Consider the following 18,176-nt stretch of genomic DNA (forward strand, 5'->3'; position numbering starts at 1 on the left):
TCAACTACACTGAAGCTTTATATATAAATTTGGATGTTTAACATGTAATGAGCAGTTAAACCAGATTGCCATGGATCTGGGACTTTATATGCTCCTGTGTGTGGGCATTGATTCACCGAGTGCAAAGAGGCCATGCATGTGCAGGAACTTAGCTCTGCAAGTGAAGTGGTTACATCAGGCCTCCAGCCTGCTGTCATCTGAGGTGCCCTTAAAATGAATAAATGTTTATGTGGTAATTAACTGTTTTACAATTACTCTTTTACTGACTTTGCTGAAAAGCCCAGTAAACAACTAAGAGATTGCAGAAGGATGGTTTGTTCCCTAAGATCTGTTGAATTGGAAGAAACTGTTTTTTAGAAATCAGCAACTGACCAAGACAGTGTTTGATCTGAAATACTGGGGCAGAAATGTTATTGCTGCGTTCTGAAGTTGCAAGTATCTTGCTCAGTGCTATGCAGTAGGTTATTTAATGTTCCAGTTTTTAGTTCTCTGCCCAGGAGATAAGAGAATCACATTTAGCTTTCTCTTAATGGTAGCTTGTTGGGATTAATTTCTGTAGTCTGCTGAATTTGGCAGATGAGGATCTTCATAAATCAGACAATCTAGATGTGAATTGCAATCTGGACTCCTCCTTTGGGACTCCCCTGGAAGGCGAGTACATTGAGACATTTTCTTTTGGATTACTGTGCAGCAAAACTGCTGTAGCAATACTAGCCAGTTTAACTTTTTTAGCATTTTCAATATGTCCTGTCTCTTACAGAGACTATTATCCCTGATAAGATGATCAGAAAGTTGTGTTTTGAAGTGTGGACTGTTTGTTCCTCACCATAGCTGTTCAGGGCTCATCCTGGGCTGCTCACGTGCTTGTGTGCCCAGAGACCAGCTGGAGTTTCACAGTGGATTTGCTGTGCAGCCGTAGAAATCTCTTGGAAAATAGGTAATCTGATCTATTAGTTTATATCAAACCATGAAGACTGTTATTCATGCTGTTCCTGGTCTTCATCATCGTGGCTGTCAGCCTGATATCCTTTCTAATCAGCTGGGTAGACAGGGTTTAAAGCCTCAGGCATATATATGAAGTGGAGAAAGAAGCAGCACTCTAAGGCTGCCTGACAAAAGTAGCCTTCTCTGTCAATGGGGAGGAAAAGAGAACAATGAAGGTCATATTGAGGGGTTTTTTATTTTGTTGTGTTTTATGTGGCGGGAGGGGGGTTGGCTTTTTTTTTTCTGAGGGGGAGGGAGGGGAAGAAAGGTGGTGGTGTAGCCTTTGCCTGTGTTTGATTTTGCTTAAGAAAGCACTGCAAAACTATTACCTATCTCTGTGTCCTAAACTGTAACAGCAAACTGAGATAGCCCTAAACCTGACCCGTGGACTGTTCATGTGGGACTGTTGTCACCCATGTCCATTTCTAAGAAATGCTTTTAATAAGTGTGCCTAAATGGAGCCAATCTCTTGATCATCTGAGCTAGTGGATTCTTTTTATCAAGTTTTGCTAACCTCAAAATCTGCCAGTCCCCCCCAAAAGCACACAAAATGCTTTGGAAGAGAGAAAAATATATGCCACATTATAAAGGTATGATTTTAAATATGTGGCTATCTAGATTAATAGGAATACTGGAAATATTCCTGAAAATACTTATGCATGTACTTAACCTTAAGCATACACATAATTCTATTAACTTCAGTGGGACTATATATATTTCTAAAGTGAACCACCTGTGTGCTTGAGAAGACAAAGCCATTAAGCCTCTCTGCATGCAGAATTTGATCCAGTGACTAAGTCTTTGTGTATCATGCTGTAAATTTACCCCGAAGCTTGCCATAAAGTCAGTGCTTTTAAAGAGTATATTTGAAGAGCTCCAGTAGAGTCTCAAGGCAGTTATAATAGTGTGCATTTGATTTACAGCATGCCATTGAATTAGAAGGGTATTTGAAAGAAGATTTATGTTAAAATAATGTAGACAGTGATTTAGAGCATGGATTGTGGCCATAAGTATGGGCAAAACAGAAGAGTTTATTGCAGCAAACAGCTCATTGCCTTCTGCGGAAAAACACTGAAGTAGAAAGTTTGGAGATTGTCATCTTGGCTGAGTATATCTGTTAACTAAAAATACTGGTCAACACATGGCTTTTCAAAGTAAAGAGGACTTTCAACAACGTTTTGTGTAACCAGCACTGGATAGAATCATCAATGAGCTGGAACAGTGATTTGGAAAGGAGAACCATGGAATTGATAATCCAGCTGGGAAAACGAATCCAAGCAATATATGTTTCTTGGAAAATGACAGAGCATTCTGGCAATAAGTGCTACAAAAGAAAGTTGATCTGAGAATTTTGCCAAATTCTTCAACAATACTGAGATGGCTCCTGAATAGATACATGCCTTGACCTGATTAGTAAACATTTGGGTTTTGTACAAAAATGTAGACATGAAATCTTAAAATAATATTTTAAAATCTTTTTGATAACTCTTGATCGCTCTCAGTATTGTTTTCCTAATTTCTTACTGGAAGCTTAAAATGCAAGGCCAAAATATCAGCTGGCATGAATTACCTGACTTTTGTGAAGATGAGCTGATATTAATGATATGGGGCTTAATCTGTCTCCTTCAACATGTCTATTTCTTGCGTTTAATTACAGTCTTTTATTTTGGATTTAAGTGGGTTTTAAGAAACATGAGGCTGCTCTGAAAAATGAAAACTTTTTTTCAACACAGCACTGAACTTTACATAGGTTTGTAAAGTGAAAACTATGCAAACCCCCTCAGCATGAACTTACACTGGGAGACAGGCAAAGACCACAGTGACTCATTTGGTAACAAACGGCATCTGAGTGAGCACAAAATGCTTCCTGTTGCTGCACCAAGGAGCACTCGGCTGTGCCGGAAGGTGCTAGCGGCGGAAACGGTGGGACTCTGTAGAACTTGTTGGTTTGGATTGCTCTCTATAATTCTGGTACAAACAACCGATTAGGGGGTTTACAAGCTTATCACTTGAATTCTCAGGTTCTGTTCTCTTTTTTTTTTATTTGCTGACGCTTGGAAAACAAACCCGTCATGATCCCTGATGTGAACTTGGGCTGCAGTTCCCTGTTGAGAGAATCTGGTCAGGCAGCCTCACCCATGAAAAAGATCATATTCATTCTTACAGCCTGAAGTTCCAGTGTAAAACCTTCCTGGACTCCCTGAGAAAGGCAGCACTGCTTTCTGTACCAGCAGCCTCGTGGGTGAAGTTACTCCCCAGGACTGCAAGGATACAGTGGATAAAAACTGATATGGGACAAATGCCGAGGACAGAAAGCTCTGTGCAGTGAAACGATGCATGAAATATTAAGAGGGCGGTGTTTGGCAGCTTCATTAGAAGGCCAGGGGAAGCGTTCTGCACACCAAGAAAGGATGAAGGCAACTGTGTCTTGGAAACTTGACAAAGAGATCTTTGTGTTCTCCTCTCTTGTTTGGTTTAACATCGTCACACTCCTCTCTCTTCCCGGAAAATGCTCTCAGCCACAGCAGAGGACCCTGTGTTTCTGTTTGGGTGGATGTGCAGGTCTGCCTCCATCCCCTACCCCTGACACACTGAATCAGTCTCCTGCTGGATCCACATGGATTCACACAAACTATGGGAGTGGACAGAGGGAGCTCTCCTGCTCTTGTTTCAGGCAGGCTGTATATTCAGCCAGACATTTCAAGATCAATTATTCTCAAATTTGAGTTTATATACAAGCTAGTGAATGAAAGATTTTGAAAACTTGAATGATTTTTTTTTTAATGGGAAAACACAACTTTATCCCAGTGCTCAAGGGATGAAGTGTGCCTCAGTCCAACATGGAGAGAGTTGATGGCAAGAGCACAGATGATGTAGCTCATAAATAAGCAGCAGCAGAGCTGCTCAGAGTGCTGGAAATTGAGGAAAATGAACTCCCTGCAAAAAGAAGAAATCTGACAACATAGAAATGTGGAAGAAAAAAGTAGGCCAAAGGAAATTATTTTGACGATATTTGGGAAAATATCAGAATAGATAAGGTTGAACTGAATGTAGTCAGGTTTTTTTTTGGACATGAAAATTTCAAAATATAAATATATTTATGTTTAGTAACATAAACTTCATACCCCAAAAGGGACCACAGAGAATATTAAGAAAGTGTTCTTTGAAACATAAAATGGTAATTAGCATTCTCTATATAGTTTACTAACATTACAGACGAAAAGAATTTACAAATTGTAAATATTTCATAGACACAGACAAAGAGGCAGTAAAATCTAAAGAAAAGCTAAGGACAGAGAAAATAGTTTTTAAGGCAAATTAATCATAATGCATCCAAGGTAGTTTTATGCTTCTGTTGAAGCAGAAGTAGAAAACACCAATGCTGCTGCTTGTCACAGAAAAGCATCCTGTTTCATAGGGAAACAAGAAAGTGCAACTGCTTTTGTCAGAGGGCTCTAAGAAATTTTCCACCAGTAGGCCTCATCCTTTAGGCCCCTTCACCTCTTTCTCAGGCACCTTAGCTCCACACCATAGCTCCTTTATGGCTCTGCAGAGGTAAATCCCCTGTATTAGATGAAGAAGACAGCAAAGGAAGCAAGGCAGCACAGTGACCTTGCAGGTCACAGGTCAACCAGTGCTCTTGTCCCAGTTGTTTAGGATCCTATTTACCTTGCAACCCAGCTGCAGGACAGATGTTTTCAATAGAGCTTCTTCTAAAGCTGTGAGAAGATTGTAGATTTTGATTTTATGATACCAAGAAAAGTATTCTCTGTTGGCAGACATTTTCATGGCCTGGTTCTCGAAATGCTTTCTCTTAGATGCTTAACCATGAACAGTCACCAGGAAACGGGGATCCCTTGCTTGTTCCTAGTCAATTCACTTGGTTTTGGTACTTGGTTTAAAAGTGCAGCATGAGTTTAGCACAAGAGTAGCTCTAGAAGCAGAACTGTCATACTTCAGTAGTTATTTTGGGTGATACAGATCTCCTGGGTAGCTGGATACAGCAGACAGATGGAGGGATGCTAGCTTGCTGCTTGCATTAAAGGTGGTGTGCACTGATTCTTCTGTTGTAGGGAGTGAAAGTCTGCAAGTGTTTGGTTTGAGAAGTGCTGTGAGGCTGCTCTCTTTGTTTCTGAATGAGTCCAAAACAAAATAGGTAAGAAAGATATCTTTACTGGCAGTGGATGACTGTTCCTCTGCCATATATCTGTGTGATGAAAGGTGATTTGCTTCATGGGTAATGCCCAGATTTGTTGAAAATACTGGTTGACTTCCTCAGCAGGCCAGAAATCATCTTACAATAAAACACAGTATGTTATTACTTCTCTGGGTTACTGCTGTTACAAGTTGATGACTGCACAATGAGAAATTTAAATTTTTCTGTGATAACATTTAACAGAGACAGTCTAAGGAAAACAGCAGAGGGAATTGCAGGCATTTGGATTAGTGTGTGGACATTGCAGTTAGACTATTTCAAGAACCCCTTGCTGTATCCATTATAAAAACAACCTCCATGATGTGAGATTGATAACATGCTCTGTACTGTGCATACTTTTCATTCAATCTGTAGATTACAAAACTGAAAATAAGTTGCATGACATCAGAATCACAGTATATCATGTCTCCAGGCTAAACTAGAAGTCTTCAAGGAGGTCTTTCAGTTCAAAACAAATTTTATTTATTTAACTAATGCCTGGAAATATCCTATAGTTTTACTGTGGAAAGGAGTTCTTCTCTCTCTTTTTTTTTTTATTAAGTGTATTGAATGATTGATTATACCTAATTGTCATCCCAAGCTTATAAACTGAAGAAAGAAATTCCTTTTGCAGCATTCTGACTGTATTTTGTAACACATATGAGGAACTCTCATATGGATTACATCTCCTGAGTCTGCTGGTGCCTGACATATGTTCTGTGAAAAAGAAAAATGATGTATTGTTCTGTAAAACTATTCCCTGTGTCTTCCCCCTTGCCAAGCTTACTATACACTATCTGAGGAAAAAATGTCTAAAATATTTCAGGAAAAGTAGAAGAAACAATTGCAATTGATTGTGTCAGTAATGGATATATTTATAAGTGTAAATGCTGGTATCAGGAATACTCTTTAAGCTCTCTGAAAAGCTTTCACTTAGCATATTTCAGATTGCCTGGTTTGTGCTCTGTGGAACAGGCCCAGCCCTGTTTATCTATATAAAGTGAATGTTACTAAGCAATACTAGGTGTGATGAGCAAACCAAGAATCATAGCTAACAGCTTTCACAATGCTTTTTGAAATGCACATCAATGCTGCTTTGCCATGAAAGCCTGTATACAAAACACCATGTTTAACAGCTGGCATCAAAGAAACTTAGGAGGTAACAGAGCAGAAAGAATATGTCCTTGGACTATTTTATAGAGTGCAATTACATTTTAATGTCTAAAAGGTCCTTGAATAAGGAATTTTCACTTTGTTTTCTCAGGAGACTGAAAGAGAAATAAAAAATGGATCCTTGGAAATGAGGATTTCAAGACTATTTTATTTCAGTATAGTCCATCAGATCTCAAGCTGTTTGGATAGAAACAGGCACAGATTAACTACTTCAAGAAGTGGTGGTGATAAGGATATAGTGATCTTCTCTTTCTTTAGGGTCAACACCAAATTCAGGACTTATGGTGATGTCTTCTTGCTTGATGTCTTGAGGTCTTATCTTAGGCTCAGTCCCACTGTGTCCATCCACACTGGCTGGCTGACTGCAGTTCACCACAGCTCTAAGTTGCATTTCCCACTCATGCTGTGGTGTACATGAGGAGGTTTTTCTTTGGTATCACATGTTTGCAGGGATATTTGGAGCCTGAATGTATTGTGTGCATGAAGATGAATTTTTTAGTCCTGTTTTGAATGTTTCTTCATCACAGGTCCTGGCATTCACAGGGAGTTTCAAATGCCCTGTCAACTAGAATAATAACGGTGCCATGCATAACTGATCCAGGAGGTTCTGAAGTGTATTGAGGACTTTTTGTTGTAGCAGGTGATGAATAAACTGATTACTGGACCTGTTACAGGAAAAACTGGTTGGAAAGGTGAAGGTCAAGAGCAGCCTTGGCTGCAATGACTGTGAGACTTGGCAAATTCCCATGTTAGAGAGACTTGGAGGACTAAGGGGCCCAGGAGAGCAAGTCAGTTGTCAAGGACAACCTCCTTAGAGCATAAGAGTAGTCTATTCTAATATATGGAAAGTCAACCAAGAGTTACAGAGTGGGAGCATGGGTGGAGGGGGGACTCCTGACCCAGCTCAGATGCACAGAGGGAGCACGCTGAAGGAGGGAGCAGAGATGGCTGCTCGAAAGCTCAAGCTGAGTTGAAATTAGCTAATGATGCAAAGGGTATAAAGGAGCTTCTTGTGCTTATATGCCTGGAAAGAGTGGCCAGTGTCAGCCTGGGTCCAGTGACCACACAGCAAGTCTGTTGTGATGAGGAAGGTTCAAGGTCAAGCCAGGAAATCAAGCCAGCAGGTCAGGATCAGGGAGGTAGGAGATGGGCACTGACACAGCTGCAGCACAGCTGCAGTGTCGCTCAGGCAGACGCCAAGTGCAAGAGCCTCGGCTTGAAAGCAGCTCCCAAGAGATGGAGAGGCAGGCAGGCCCTTGCTGAGGTTGTCTCTAGCTTTATTCCCAACAAACAGCTCAGATCAGCAAAAAGGCTGACCTTGAACTCAGTCAAATAAACTCCTGAACCAACTAAAATCCTGGCAGGGGGAGTTGAATCAGGGCCCTGATGCAATACAGGCTGGGGATTTGCTGTCCAGAAATCAGTATTGCAGAATGAAACCTGGGGGACCTGGTGGACAAGGAGCTGACTGTGAGTCAGCAACATGCTCTCTCAGGGAAAAGAGGCTGAAGGCACTCCAGGTTCTGTGAGCAAAAGGCCAGGCAGCTGCTGAAAGGGAGGCATTAGTCTCTCTGTTTGTTTGCTCTGCCCCATTTTGGGCTCCCTGTCATAAGAAAATGAAACACTAATGCAGAGCCAGTGGAGGGCTGCCAAGATATTGTGTGGCTGGAGTTTCTGAGGGAGGAGGAGCAGCTGAGAGAGATGTGCTTGTTCAGCCCTCAGGAGAGGTGGCTTCAGGGAGAACCCCCTGGTGTATGCAGCTCCTGAGTGGGATGAGGAGAAGACAGAGCCCAGTTCTTCCCAGACATGGACAGAGGCAGTAAAGATGTGCTGAAACATGAACAGTTTTGACCTGATACAGTAATTTTTGTTTTTCAGTGAGGGTGGCTGAACACTGGAGCGAGCAGGATGCCCAGGGAGGCTGCAGTATCCCCCAGCCTTGGAGAGGCTCAAAACCAACCTGCATGAGGCCCCGAGCAGCCAGCTCTGAGCAGGAACCAGAGGGGAGGAGACCATCCCACAAGTGGGATTTCACATGGCAGCAAGGTACTTTGGTGTGGTGTTACAATGCAAAGCTGAGGACAGAGGTTTGTACTTAGCAACATGTCTAATTCTCAGGAACACGTATACATTATTCTGCTCCAACATCTGTTAATAATAGAGTATGACACAACATGACTTTCTAATGGAACTGTTGAGAAGAGCAACAGATGGAAGGAAATTTCTGTGCAAAATAAGTCATATCAGTATGATTTAATTTTTGCTTTTGCCTGGGACTCTGACAACAAAATGGCCTGATCCTGTGGCAGAATTAGAGAAACATTTGAGAACTGCTACGAGCCCTGTTCCCTTCACCACCAGTGAGGAGTGAAGCCTTGAAATAAATTGGTGAGGTGGCTCCACAGGCTTGCTGCTGTCATCTTTCTGAACTCTCTCAGGCACAGCCTCTCAGATGCCAAACAATATGGTGTCCTACCATGCTTCTGCTCTTAAACTGGATCTACAGCTCCAGTGGTTAGGGCAGCCAGCAGGACTGACTGGTAAATTAAGCCATCAGCTGTGTTAATGCAGTAGGGCTGTACTGTCCCAAGGATAGCCCCACTGGCCTTGCTTTTCTGGAGCTGCCACTTCCTTTTGAAGATCTCATTTTACCCACATATGGAACTCAAAGATTTCTTCAGTAAGCATACTAATAGATATGGCTGTTTATTAACTAATCCCAGTAATTAACTAATATACTGGGATTACACTCACAGCTGTTGTGCTTAGAACCTCCCCGTCCACTTTGTGTCTTTGGTATCTGATGCAGTGCTGAATCAACAAGGGCAAGTCCATAGAGGGACCTAAACCCATCTGCTTGCACTATTTGTAGCTATTTAGCACAATGATGACTGGGTCAGTTGTCCTTACACCTCTGAAGGAAGAAAGCTGCAGAAGATGTATTTGATATTTCAGTGATCCACTTGTGATCCAGTTGCATAACAAAGTGCTAATACAAACAGCAGTGCAGGAAGTCTTCCTTAAAAACTTGCCATGTACATTAGGATTCATACATTGCACAGGATATAGTTTTTCCTTTATAGAAAAACAATAATTAATTTTGTTAGAAGGAATTTGCCTACTCCTGAGAAGAAAGGCTGGCATTATTGAATTACCTTATGCAATTAGTTATGAGCAAAGCACCCTCAACAAAACAAATTGCTGGCCAAAGAAGCTGGCACTCTGAGCTCCCTGTTATGTCAGCCACACCATTGGAAGAGGGTTAGGGATATTCTGCAGGATCTTTTCATGCAGGAAACCATACAGTGATTTTTTAATCTTTAAATGCACGTAAATATAAAAATACACCATCTCTATTGGCTATTTGTAGATTTTATACTGTTTGTAGTGCTGAGAGACTGGCTTTTTTATAACTAATTTTCATATTAAACCTCTGTCAGTATATACACTTTCATAATGATGCTGGTGCATACAGAGGGCCTTAATCCATGGCAACTAAATAACTGAAAACTGTTATTTTAATATTTAGTATTCCTTGATTTACTGTTTGAAATTTTTGGTAGACACAGCAGACAGTTTCTAAAGTGGTCTATAGACTTTTAGCACATCTTCATTTTAATAAAGTTCAGTTCCTAATTTTATGCACATTTGGCCTTACCACAGTAAGTCCACATTCAGAAGACTACAAGAGAATGAAATTTTTATGTCTCATAACAAAAATCAGTTTCATACTGCTTTGAATGGAACTTTTTTAAAAAGCTCCATCGTAGTTTTAATGAGTACCAGCTTCATCAGGTAGCCTGCAACCTGCAGCATTTAAAATATACATCTGATAAGTATGAGTAGTATATTCTTGCCTAAAGAGAAGAACTGAATTTATTCAGCAAGAAAACGTTCAATCTGGTAAGAAACTTTTACTTGCAAATGACTTGAATGAGTGATTTCCTTCTCCTGAATCCATGCATATTGAAAGATGCTGCCTGACCCTGCTGCTTCACTAAAAAATTCTTCCTTCAGCAAGCTATCTGCTGGGCTGAAAAAATCTCCACAATAATCACTAAGTGTGGGGAAGAATTGGGTATATTCCCTTAATGTTGCCGACAACATTTCTTGAAAGTTTCTTGGAGATTTTTTTTTTCTATGCAAAAAAGAGAACAGCTTCTTTCTTTTTTCTGTCTTTCATTTTTTTTGAAGTTCCTAACAGTGAGGCCAGCTGCAAGGTGTCTGATTCGCATCTAAACTGGAACTGGGCAAAGACCACCCCTTGTTTTCAAACACTCCTATGAATAATCAGCATCCACTGGAAAGCACTTGATATTTGCTGGCTGAAGGCTGGATTTGGGCAGCAGACCTGAAAGGTGGCTTATTCTAGTGTTAGATTCTGCCAGCTGTCAAGTCTGAATAAATTAGAAATCCACTCAAATTTTCTAAATTGTCTATGAATTTAAGTTAATATGCATAGAAATAGTACTCATCTTTAATTTCTAAATTATTTTACCTCTAAACAACTGATAAGGCATCCAGACTGCATGAGTAAAACAAATGTCTGGTTAAACCTTACAAAGGCTTGTAAATATTTACTAAATGCATACTTCACATCTTCTATAGATTATGATGCAAATCTATCTAACAAACAAAAGATATTAGAGATCAGACTGCAAAGATTTGCAAATACTACCAGTAAACCAAATGCTGAGCTAATACAGCTGTATCATAAACCTTTAAACTTTTGAGTGTCTTATCTCTCAAAGCTCTGTAGTTTAAAGTTATGTTCATAGAAGCTCCACCATCTCCTTTGTTAAACTTGTAATTAAAGCTGACCTGATTAAGACCTGCCTTCTCAGTCGTGTTGGGAGGACACATTGATTAGAAAGCCAGGGAATCCTCATTACTATCTAAGCAATGCTCTCTGCTCAGGAGTCCACTGCTTAATTAACCAATATGTTTACCTGGGTGTGTGTGTGTTTAGGCAGATCACCCTTTGCACACAGCCTTGCTGAAAGGACAATGACAGCTGGTGGAATGCTGCATCCCTGAACCTTAACAATGACATAGCACTAGCTTCATACAAAAGTCCTTATCCAGCCATGGCAAGGTGTCACTTTTGGTCATGTCCACCTTAAATCTTCATCTGTTCTTAAGCAGGAAAAATTAAGCTCTTTACAGTGCATTTCTGAATAAACAACGTTGAAAGGTTAAAAAGGATGTTTGTATGATCATGCAATGGTCAATAAAATGTGGAATGCTTGTAGACATGCATATACTATATATATGTATTTAGTTAATAAACTTGATAGGCTTCTCGAAAGAGACCTATTTCAAGAGAAATTCAAGACCTATTTTAAGAGACTGTCTTTAAAGAAACTGAATGATCACCTAATGTAAGCATGTGGTGTTTCTTGAAGTACAGTATTTTCTCTTCAGGTATTGTCTCATGATAGTGTTATGGCCAAGAAGCTTAATGGGGAAATTAATGTTTGTGAATTTGGTGGTTTGGAAAATTTTGCATAGGGGAGGTGACTTAGTCACTCTCTTACAACTTGGGATGGGTGTGTGTAAGATTCAAACAAGGTGATAAAAACCCAAACCTCATACCACATTAAAATGGGGTTGAGAGCAAACTCTCATTCTGAGAGATGCTTTCCAAGTCCATGAGGTCTGACAAGGTGATTATGTTGTCAGGAGATGTACTGATAGCTGCTGAGATAACATAAATTTAGGTAACTTACTTGAAAGAACAAGAACTAAAACTGATCCAAGTACAGATGGAGTCGGGGTGAGTGAAAAAGTTATTCTTGGTACAAGATATAAACTGCTGATTACACCAAAGTATTCTAAGTAATATTTATTATAACCATAGGGTGGGAAACTTCATTGTTTTTAGATTTTGCCATTTTTGACAAACCCATTGGTGTTCCCAGGGGAAACCATGTCTTTCAGTGAGCTCTGCTAACAATCTTCTGAAGGAAATCCCTTTATGTGTTTCAGCAGCAGTTAAGAGGAAGATCACTTTTATTAGTAGTATGCTTTACTATTAAATTAATTGTACCTTGCTAGTGAGGAAGTCTGGGATACTTAAGATTCCTTAATTGACAATATGTGTGCGCCAGCTTATGGTGATGATGACTCTCAACTCTCAAAACCTTGCTGAAGTTATTTGGGGTGGCAAATTTAGATCTGTACAGAGCTGGATTCAGTCAGTGACTCCTAAACCCCATTATTTCATAGGTGGCGTTTGTCTGTTTCCTGTGTAAAATTCTGTTTGCTGTGCTCTCTGCGAATCTCCCTGCACAGTGTGGGTGCTTGCAGTTTGCATTAGGGAGATTCAAATTCTTCCATGCTAAATACTGAACAGAGTAATTTTTTGTTCAGAGGTTTTGTGCTTTTCCCTTCCCTCTACCCCTTTTATGCTTTTAGTGCTAAAAGAAAATCAATAAATGTGTGAATGTAGTGGTATCATCTTAAAAAAAAGTAATTGGCTTCTCATGGAACTTTTCTTCCTCGCTCCGCTGTTTCCAAGTGACATGATGTGTGGCCATTTCTTGTCTGTTTCTCATCTCCCTTTTTGAGATCTTAACCCTGCTTTGCACAACTTTTATAGACCCAAACCCACATGGTTTTGATTTGGCAGAGAATGGCAGATTGCTGTGTAACAGAAAGGATGTGGATGCTTGTTTTGGCATTTTGTTTGGTGTTTTTCATCTACATCTCCTGTTGTTTCCATATTGAGCTTGGTTGTAAACTAGAAAGTATGCTCTGTGTTTTCTTACATTGCTAACAAATCTCATGAGTTTGGGAATCTCATGAGGTTTCCTAAGACCAAGTGCAAGGTGCTGCTGGAGTGCGTTCAGAAGAGGCCACCCAGTTGATCAGAGGGATGGAGCACCTCTCCTATAAGCAAATGCTGACACAATTTTGTTTTTAAGTCTGGAGAAAGAGTGCTTTGGAGGCAACCTAATTGCAGCCTTCCAGTACCTCCAGAAGGGAGGCTACAAAAAAGATGGAAAGGGACATTTCACAAGAGCATGTAGTGACAGGGAAAGGGGGAACGGCTTCAAAATGAAAGAGAGTAGGTTTACAGTAGGTATTAGGAAGAAATTATTTGCTGTGAGGGTGATGGGGCACTGGAACAGGTTGCCCAGAGAAGCTGTGGATGCCCCAGCCCTGAAGTGTTCAAGGCCAGGTTGGATGGGGCTCTGAGCAACCTGGTCTAGGGGAAGGTGTCCCTTGGAACTAGATGATCCTTAAGTTCCCTTCCAACCTAAGCCATTCTATGATCCTTGAGATGGAGCGGACATGATAGCAGTTCCATCCTCTTAATCTGATACAGATGAAGTAGACTGTTGGATATTTTTTCATCCAGCCTCTTACTCCAAAGCACTAATAAATTTGGGAGAAAATGAAGGCTGGTAGCTCCAACTCAATTTACATGGCACCTGTTTTACTGCCAGCATGGAAGAGCTGAATGGTGTAAGTACCTGTAGCAGTTTTAAAGCTCCTTTACATTATTAGCCTGCTACAAAGATGAGCTAATGAATATTCACCACTAGTAAACTGCAACTGAAGATTGAGTAGGAATCTTCATTTCTAAGTTACCTGTTTTTCAGTTGCTCCTATTTATGAAATAAATGTTCATCCCCCACCTCCAGTAAATCCTGTTATATCAGTTCCCACACTAATCTTTTAGATATAATTTAGGTCAAGGTCAGTCATTTTCATGTTATGCAAAACATAAAGAAAAAGGCTTTGTGTCTTCTAGATTATGTGTAGAACAGTTGACTCTGGAAAGTCCAGGTATCATTCCCTTCATGGTTCCAATTTGGAAAGAAAAACCATAGAGCAAAGAAAAGTAGACTCCCAGCTTCAGAATATACAAACCAAAACCATTTTCTGCATATCTATTAGGTTTTTCTTTCTGTTTTTTTCTTCTTCCTTACCCTCTTCCAAGGAAAGGCTAAAAACAAGGCAGTAGAAAGAGGTGGTTTTGAACACCAGCACCCTTCCTAAAACATCATCTTTCATTAAAAGCTGCTGTAGTTGCAGAAGTCTTGAAAACATGAACTAAGTGTAACCTGGGCAGAGATGTCTGCTTAAGCTTTCACAGAGTCTGAAATAATTGCTCTGAGAGATGTGAGCCTCATCTCAACAGGGTGTTCTCTAGTATGCCTTCTATTTTAAACTTGAACTTTCTCTACTCTCCCTGCTCTTCCAGGCAGGCGTGGTTTAGTCACTGCACACAGTCAATTTACTCCAGTGACACGGCATGTATTTACTTTGGGAAAGAAACCCTACCTATTTTTTCTCCAATTATGATAAAATGAAATCTAAGGGACCCAATGGTCCTATCTGCCAAGACAGACCCCAGTCCAAGAGTGGCTGGAATTGCATGGTAGATCAACTTGACAGGCCGCCAGACTACTCTTCTGTGTGAAAAAGTGGCAAGCATCAGCAGCTTAAGAGAAGAGGGAAACAAACGCACACTAGACTTATAAAATATTTACTGTAATTCAAAATACAGATTTACTGAAATCCTGGTGCTTTTTGGTTTTTTTTTATTGCTTTCTTGTATGCCTCAAATGGAAATTTTCCATAAATAAAATGTCTCAATATTTGGATACTCATCTGATCCAAATTCAGTCTTGTTAAAGTACTGGCCATTTTTTGCAGACGAGACGTTCAAATTCTGTGTGCTTTACAGTAGGTCTGAGGGCAGAGATGGAGGGCAGGAGGGAGGCAGACCAACAGAGACACAGACACGACTGTGATTGTGTCCCAAATCCTTCCCTATATGCTCTTTCTCCTGTACTCAGCTTTACCAGGTGCTGCTGGAGCCCTTTTGGTTCTGTAACACCCCTGGCTGATGGATGCCTTGCTCTTCCTATCCCCTTGCTGGAGCAGACATTGCTCCCCTCTCTCCTGACTCTTCAGTCCAGACCAGTTCCACCAGAGTTCAGTTTAACAGAGGGTGAATTAATGCTGCCTGCTGTGAGGGCCTCTGATGGTATACAAATAATACACATTTAATTTTTTTTTTCTAAAAATCCCCTGAGCTACGTGAAGTGCGTGGTTATGTGTTAAGGATACAAAGCCCCAAGCAATTTCATTTACTTCAGAGGGAGTTGCAAATTCTGGCTGCTAAAACACAGCTAAGAATTACTGCAGAATGAGGACTGGGAACCTAAGTACTTGAAACCCAAGAAAATCCCCAAGCTAAGGTTGCTGCTGCAACATTCAGTTCTTTTCGTTGCACATCTATATGTTTTATTATTAGTTAATCAGTGTCCTGTGAGGTGTGTAGGATGTGCAAGGAAGCCAAAACGATATTGGTTTGGAGAAGTTAGTATCTGTAATTTCCTGACTTTTGAATATTTGATTTTTCAGCCCCAGTAATGCACTAATGCTGTTTTATGTGTTTAATATATAATTGGCTTGAATTTTTTTCATCCTTTCAACTGTTGATACGATGATTAGTTTCTAGAGGAAGAGTGAGAAGAATGACGTTTTTTCTTTGGCCCAGTACCACAGAATCTATTTTATGCACTTTTTCATTGCAGTGTTACTATGTTGGTGAGGGAAACTTGGTGTAGGTGGGAATTTGGCTGCTCAGTGCCTCTCAGATGAATGAGACTTGGAAGGCTCTCAAGGACGGTGTTATTTTCATTTCCTTTCCAAACTCGTGGGAAGCACTCGAAGATTTAAAGCGTTTTCTGTGTGTTTACAGGACGGTGGGTTTGCTCCAGCCATCCCCTGCTGCACCAGCTCTTGAGCAGTGTGGGATAGTGTTTGTTTAACACTCGATAAAAACAAAAGCTAAGCAGCTTACCGCAGGTGAAATTAACATTTATGACCTTTAGTACGAAAAGCTGCTCTTTCCCGCTGTGCATAAAGAAGGTAAAGGGCTGTTAGGCAGTGTCAGTGCACGCACCGGCCGGACTCATCCTCGGAGCTGCTTTAGCAGGGGGTGAAGGTGCCCGCGAGGTGACACATGACGGCATCCGTGCGCTGCCCTGCCCCACCTGCCGGGCCTCGGGCAGGGGCCGCAGCGCCCCGGCCCCGCGCACCTGCCGCTGAGGGCACAGGCTGCCCGCCCGCCCCCGCCGCCCTCAGGTGACACCGGCCCGGCGGCTCCCCGGGCCGCCGCGGAGCTTCCTGGTTCCCAGAAGGTGCCGGAGCGGCCGCAACAGGAACTGAGAGACGGGGGAGGAGGCGGTGCCGCCGCTCCGCCGCAGTCGCGGCCCGAGCCGGGGGAGCGGAGCGGAGCAGCCATGGGCCGCCGCCCGCCGCGGCGTTGAGCCGCCCCCGCCGCCCAGCGCTCCGCGGCCGGCGCTGCCCCTTCGCCCCTGCCGGGGCGCTCGTCCCTGGGGGCGCCGGGGCCGCCGCCGGGGGCCCGCGATGTGACCATGGACAGCAGGTTCAAGTGAGTGCCGTGCGCGCGGGGCCGCGGCGGGCCGAGCCGAGCCCCCGCAGCGGGCGGGCGGCGAGCAGGCCCCGCGGCAGCCCCGGTCCGCCGGGCCCGGCGTGCGGCGGGCGGGGACGGGAGGAGGGGGAGCCCACCCGGCGGTAGCGTGCGAGGGGCCGGGCGCGTCCGCCGCGGCCGCTGAGTGACAGCGGGAAGGGCGGGCGGGAGGCGGCGGGGCCGGAGCCGGGGCGAGGCGGGACCCGCGGTGCGGGGGGAGCGGCGGCGCCCCCCGACCCGGCCCGCGGCGGCGAGCGGGAGGAGCAGGCGGCAGCAGCCCCGCCGGCCGCTCCCCCGCCTCACGCCGCCTCACGGCCCCGCGGCGGCCCCGGCATCGCCCGTCCGCAGCGGCGCGGGGGACGCTCTCGGCAGCCGCTGGCCCGGCCGGGCAGAGGCCCCGGCTCGGGTCGGGTTGTGCCCGGTGAACGGGGCCCGGGCGGGGCTGGGAGCTCGGTCGGGAGGCCGCCGGGCCCAGCAGAGCTGCCGGCAGTGCCCCTGCCCTCCGCGGGCTGAGGCTGTTCCAGGCATCCCTTCAGGAGATCAGAGAATTGTCAGGGTTGGGAGGGAGCTCTGGGGATCACCCCGTCCACTCCCCCTGCCAAGGCAGGGTCATGTAGAGCAGGTGACACAGAAACTCTTCCAGGTGGGTTTGGAATGTCTCCAGGGGAAGACTCCACGACCTTCCTGGGCAGCCTGTTCCAGTGCTCTGCCATCCTCAACGTAAGGAAGTTGTTCCTCATGCTCAGGTGGAATTGCTTGTGTTTTAGCTTATAGCCATGGTGGTTACAGACCACCCTTTTGCCATGAGGGCATGGCAGGTGCAGAAGAGGTTTTTTTGGGTGTTTAGGTGCACTGCCGTCCAGGCTGCCCTCTGGGAGCGGCCGCGTGCTTTGGTGACATTGAAAGTGACAAGATGTTACACCCAGGTTTCGGCAATTGACAAACAGCTCCCTGTGCATACGTGCTGAATGAGCAGGCTGGCACCGCCGAGCTGGCAGGGAAACGAGAGACGGGCTCACAATTCTCAGATTAGTTTGACACATTTTTGACACTTCTAAGCGTAGTGGGATGTGAAGAGTAAACTTAGAAGCATTTTCCTGCAAAAGCAGTTTTAGAGTACTACAGTGAAAGACAGAAGGCAGTATTACTTCAAAGAGCTTTCTTTCATGAGTGTAATTCAGCTAGGAGTTGAGTTAGAAGCTCTCATTTGGTGTTTGTAACACTTGAACTGATTCACATTAAACCCCCAACCCAATGCCTAAGCTAGAGCAATATGGGGAGATGTCATTTCTTGTAAATGAAGGATTTTGGTGGTTAAGTTTCTAGGTGACTCAACCAAGCACAGCCTTACCAGTTTCATTCTGAACC

At 43.3% G+C, this 18,176-nt stretch overlaps 1 protein-coding gene across 6 annotated transcripts in view; it reads left to right on the forward strand.

The window, feature by feature from the left end:
• Positions 1-18,176, forward strand: part of DENND1B (DENN domain containing 1B) — a 256,533-nt gene that overhangs the window by 90,284 nt on the left and 148,073 nt on the right. For 5 of the 6 annotated variants that reach the window (XM_085068299.1, XM_085068302.1, XM_085068303.1 and 2 more), the window contains one exon: positions 8,231-8,375. In XM_085068299.1, the coding sequence (XP_084924425.1) occupies positions 8,231-8,375 (145 nt within the window). Of the gene's footprint in view, positions 1-8,230; positions 8,376-16,384; positions 16,770-18,176 lie in introns of those variants that run through there. The other variant, XM_085068304.1, reaches the window with a different exon arrangement.

Source organism: Lichenostomus cassidix, chromosome 8 (genome assembly GCF_008360975.1).
Source record: "Lichenostomus cassidix isolate B80296 chromosome 8, HeHo_3.0, whole genome shotgun sequence".
Lineage (NCBI taxonomy): Eukaryota > Metazoa > Chordata > Aves > Passeriformes > Meliphagidae > Lichenostomus > Lichenostomus cassidix.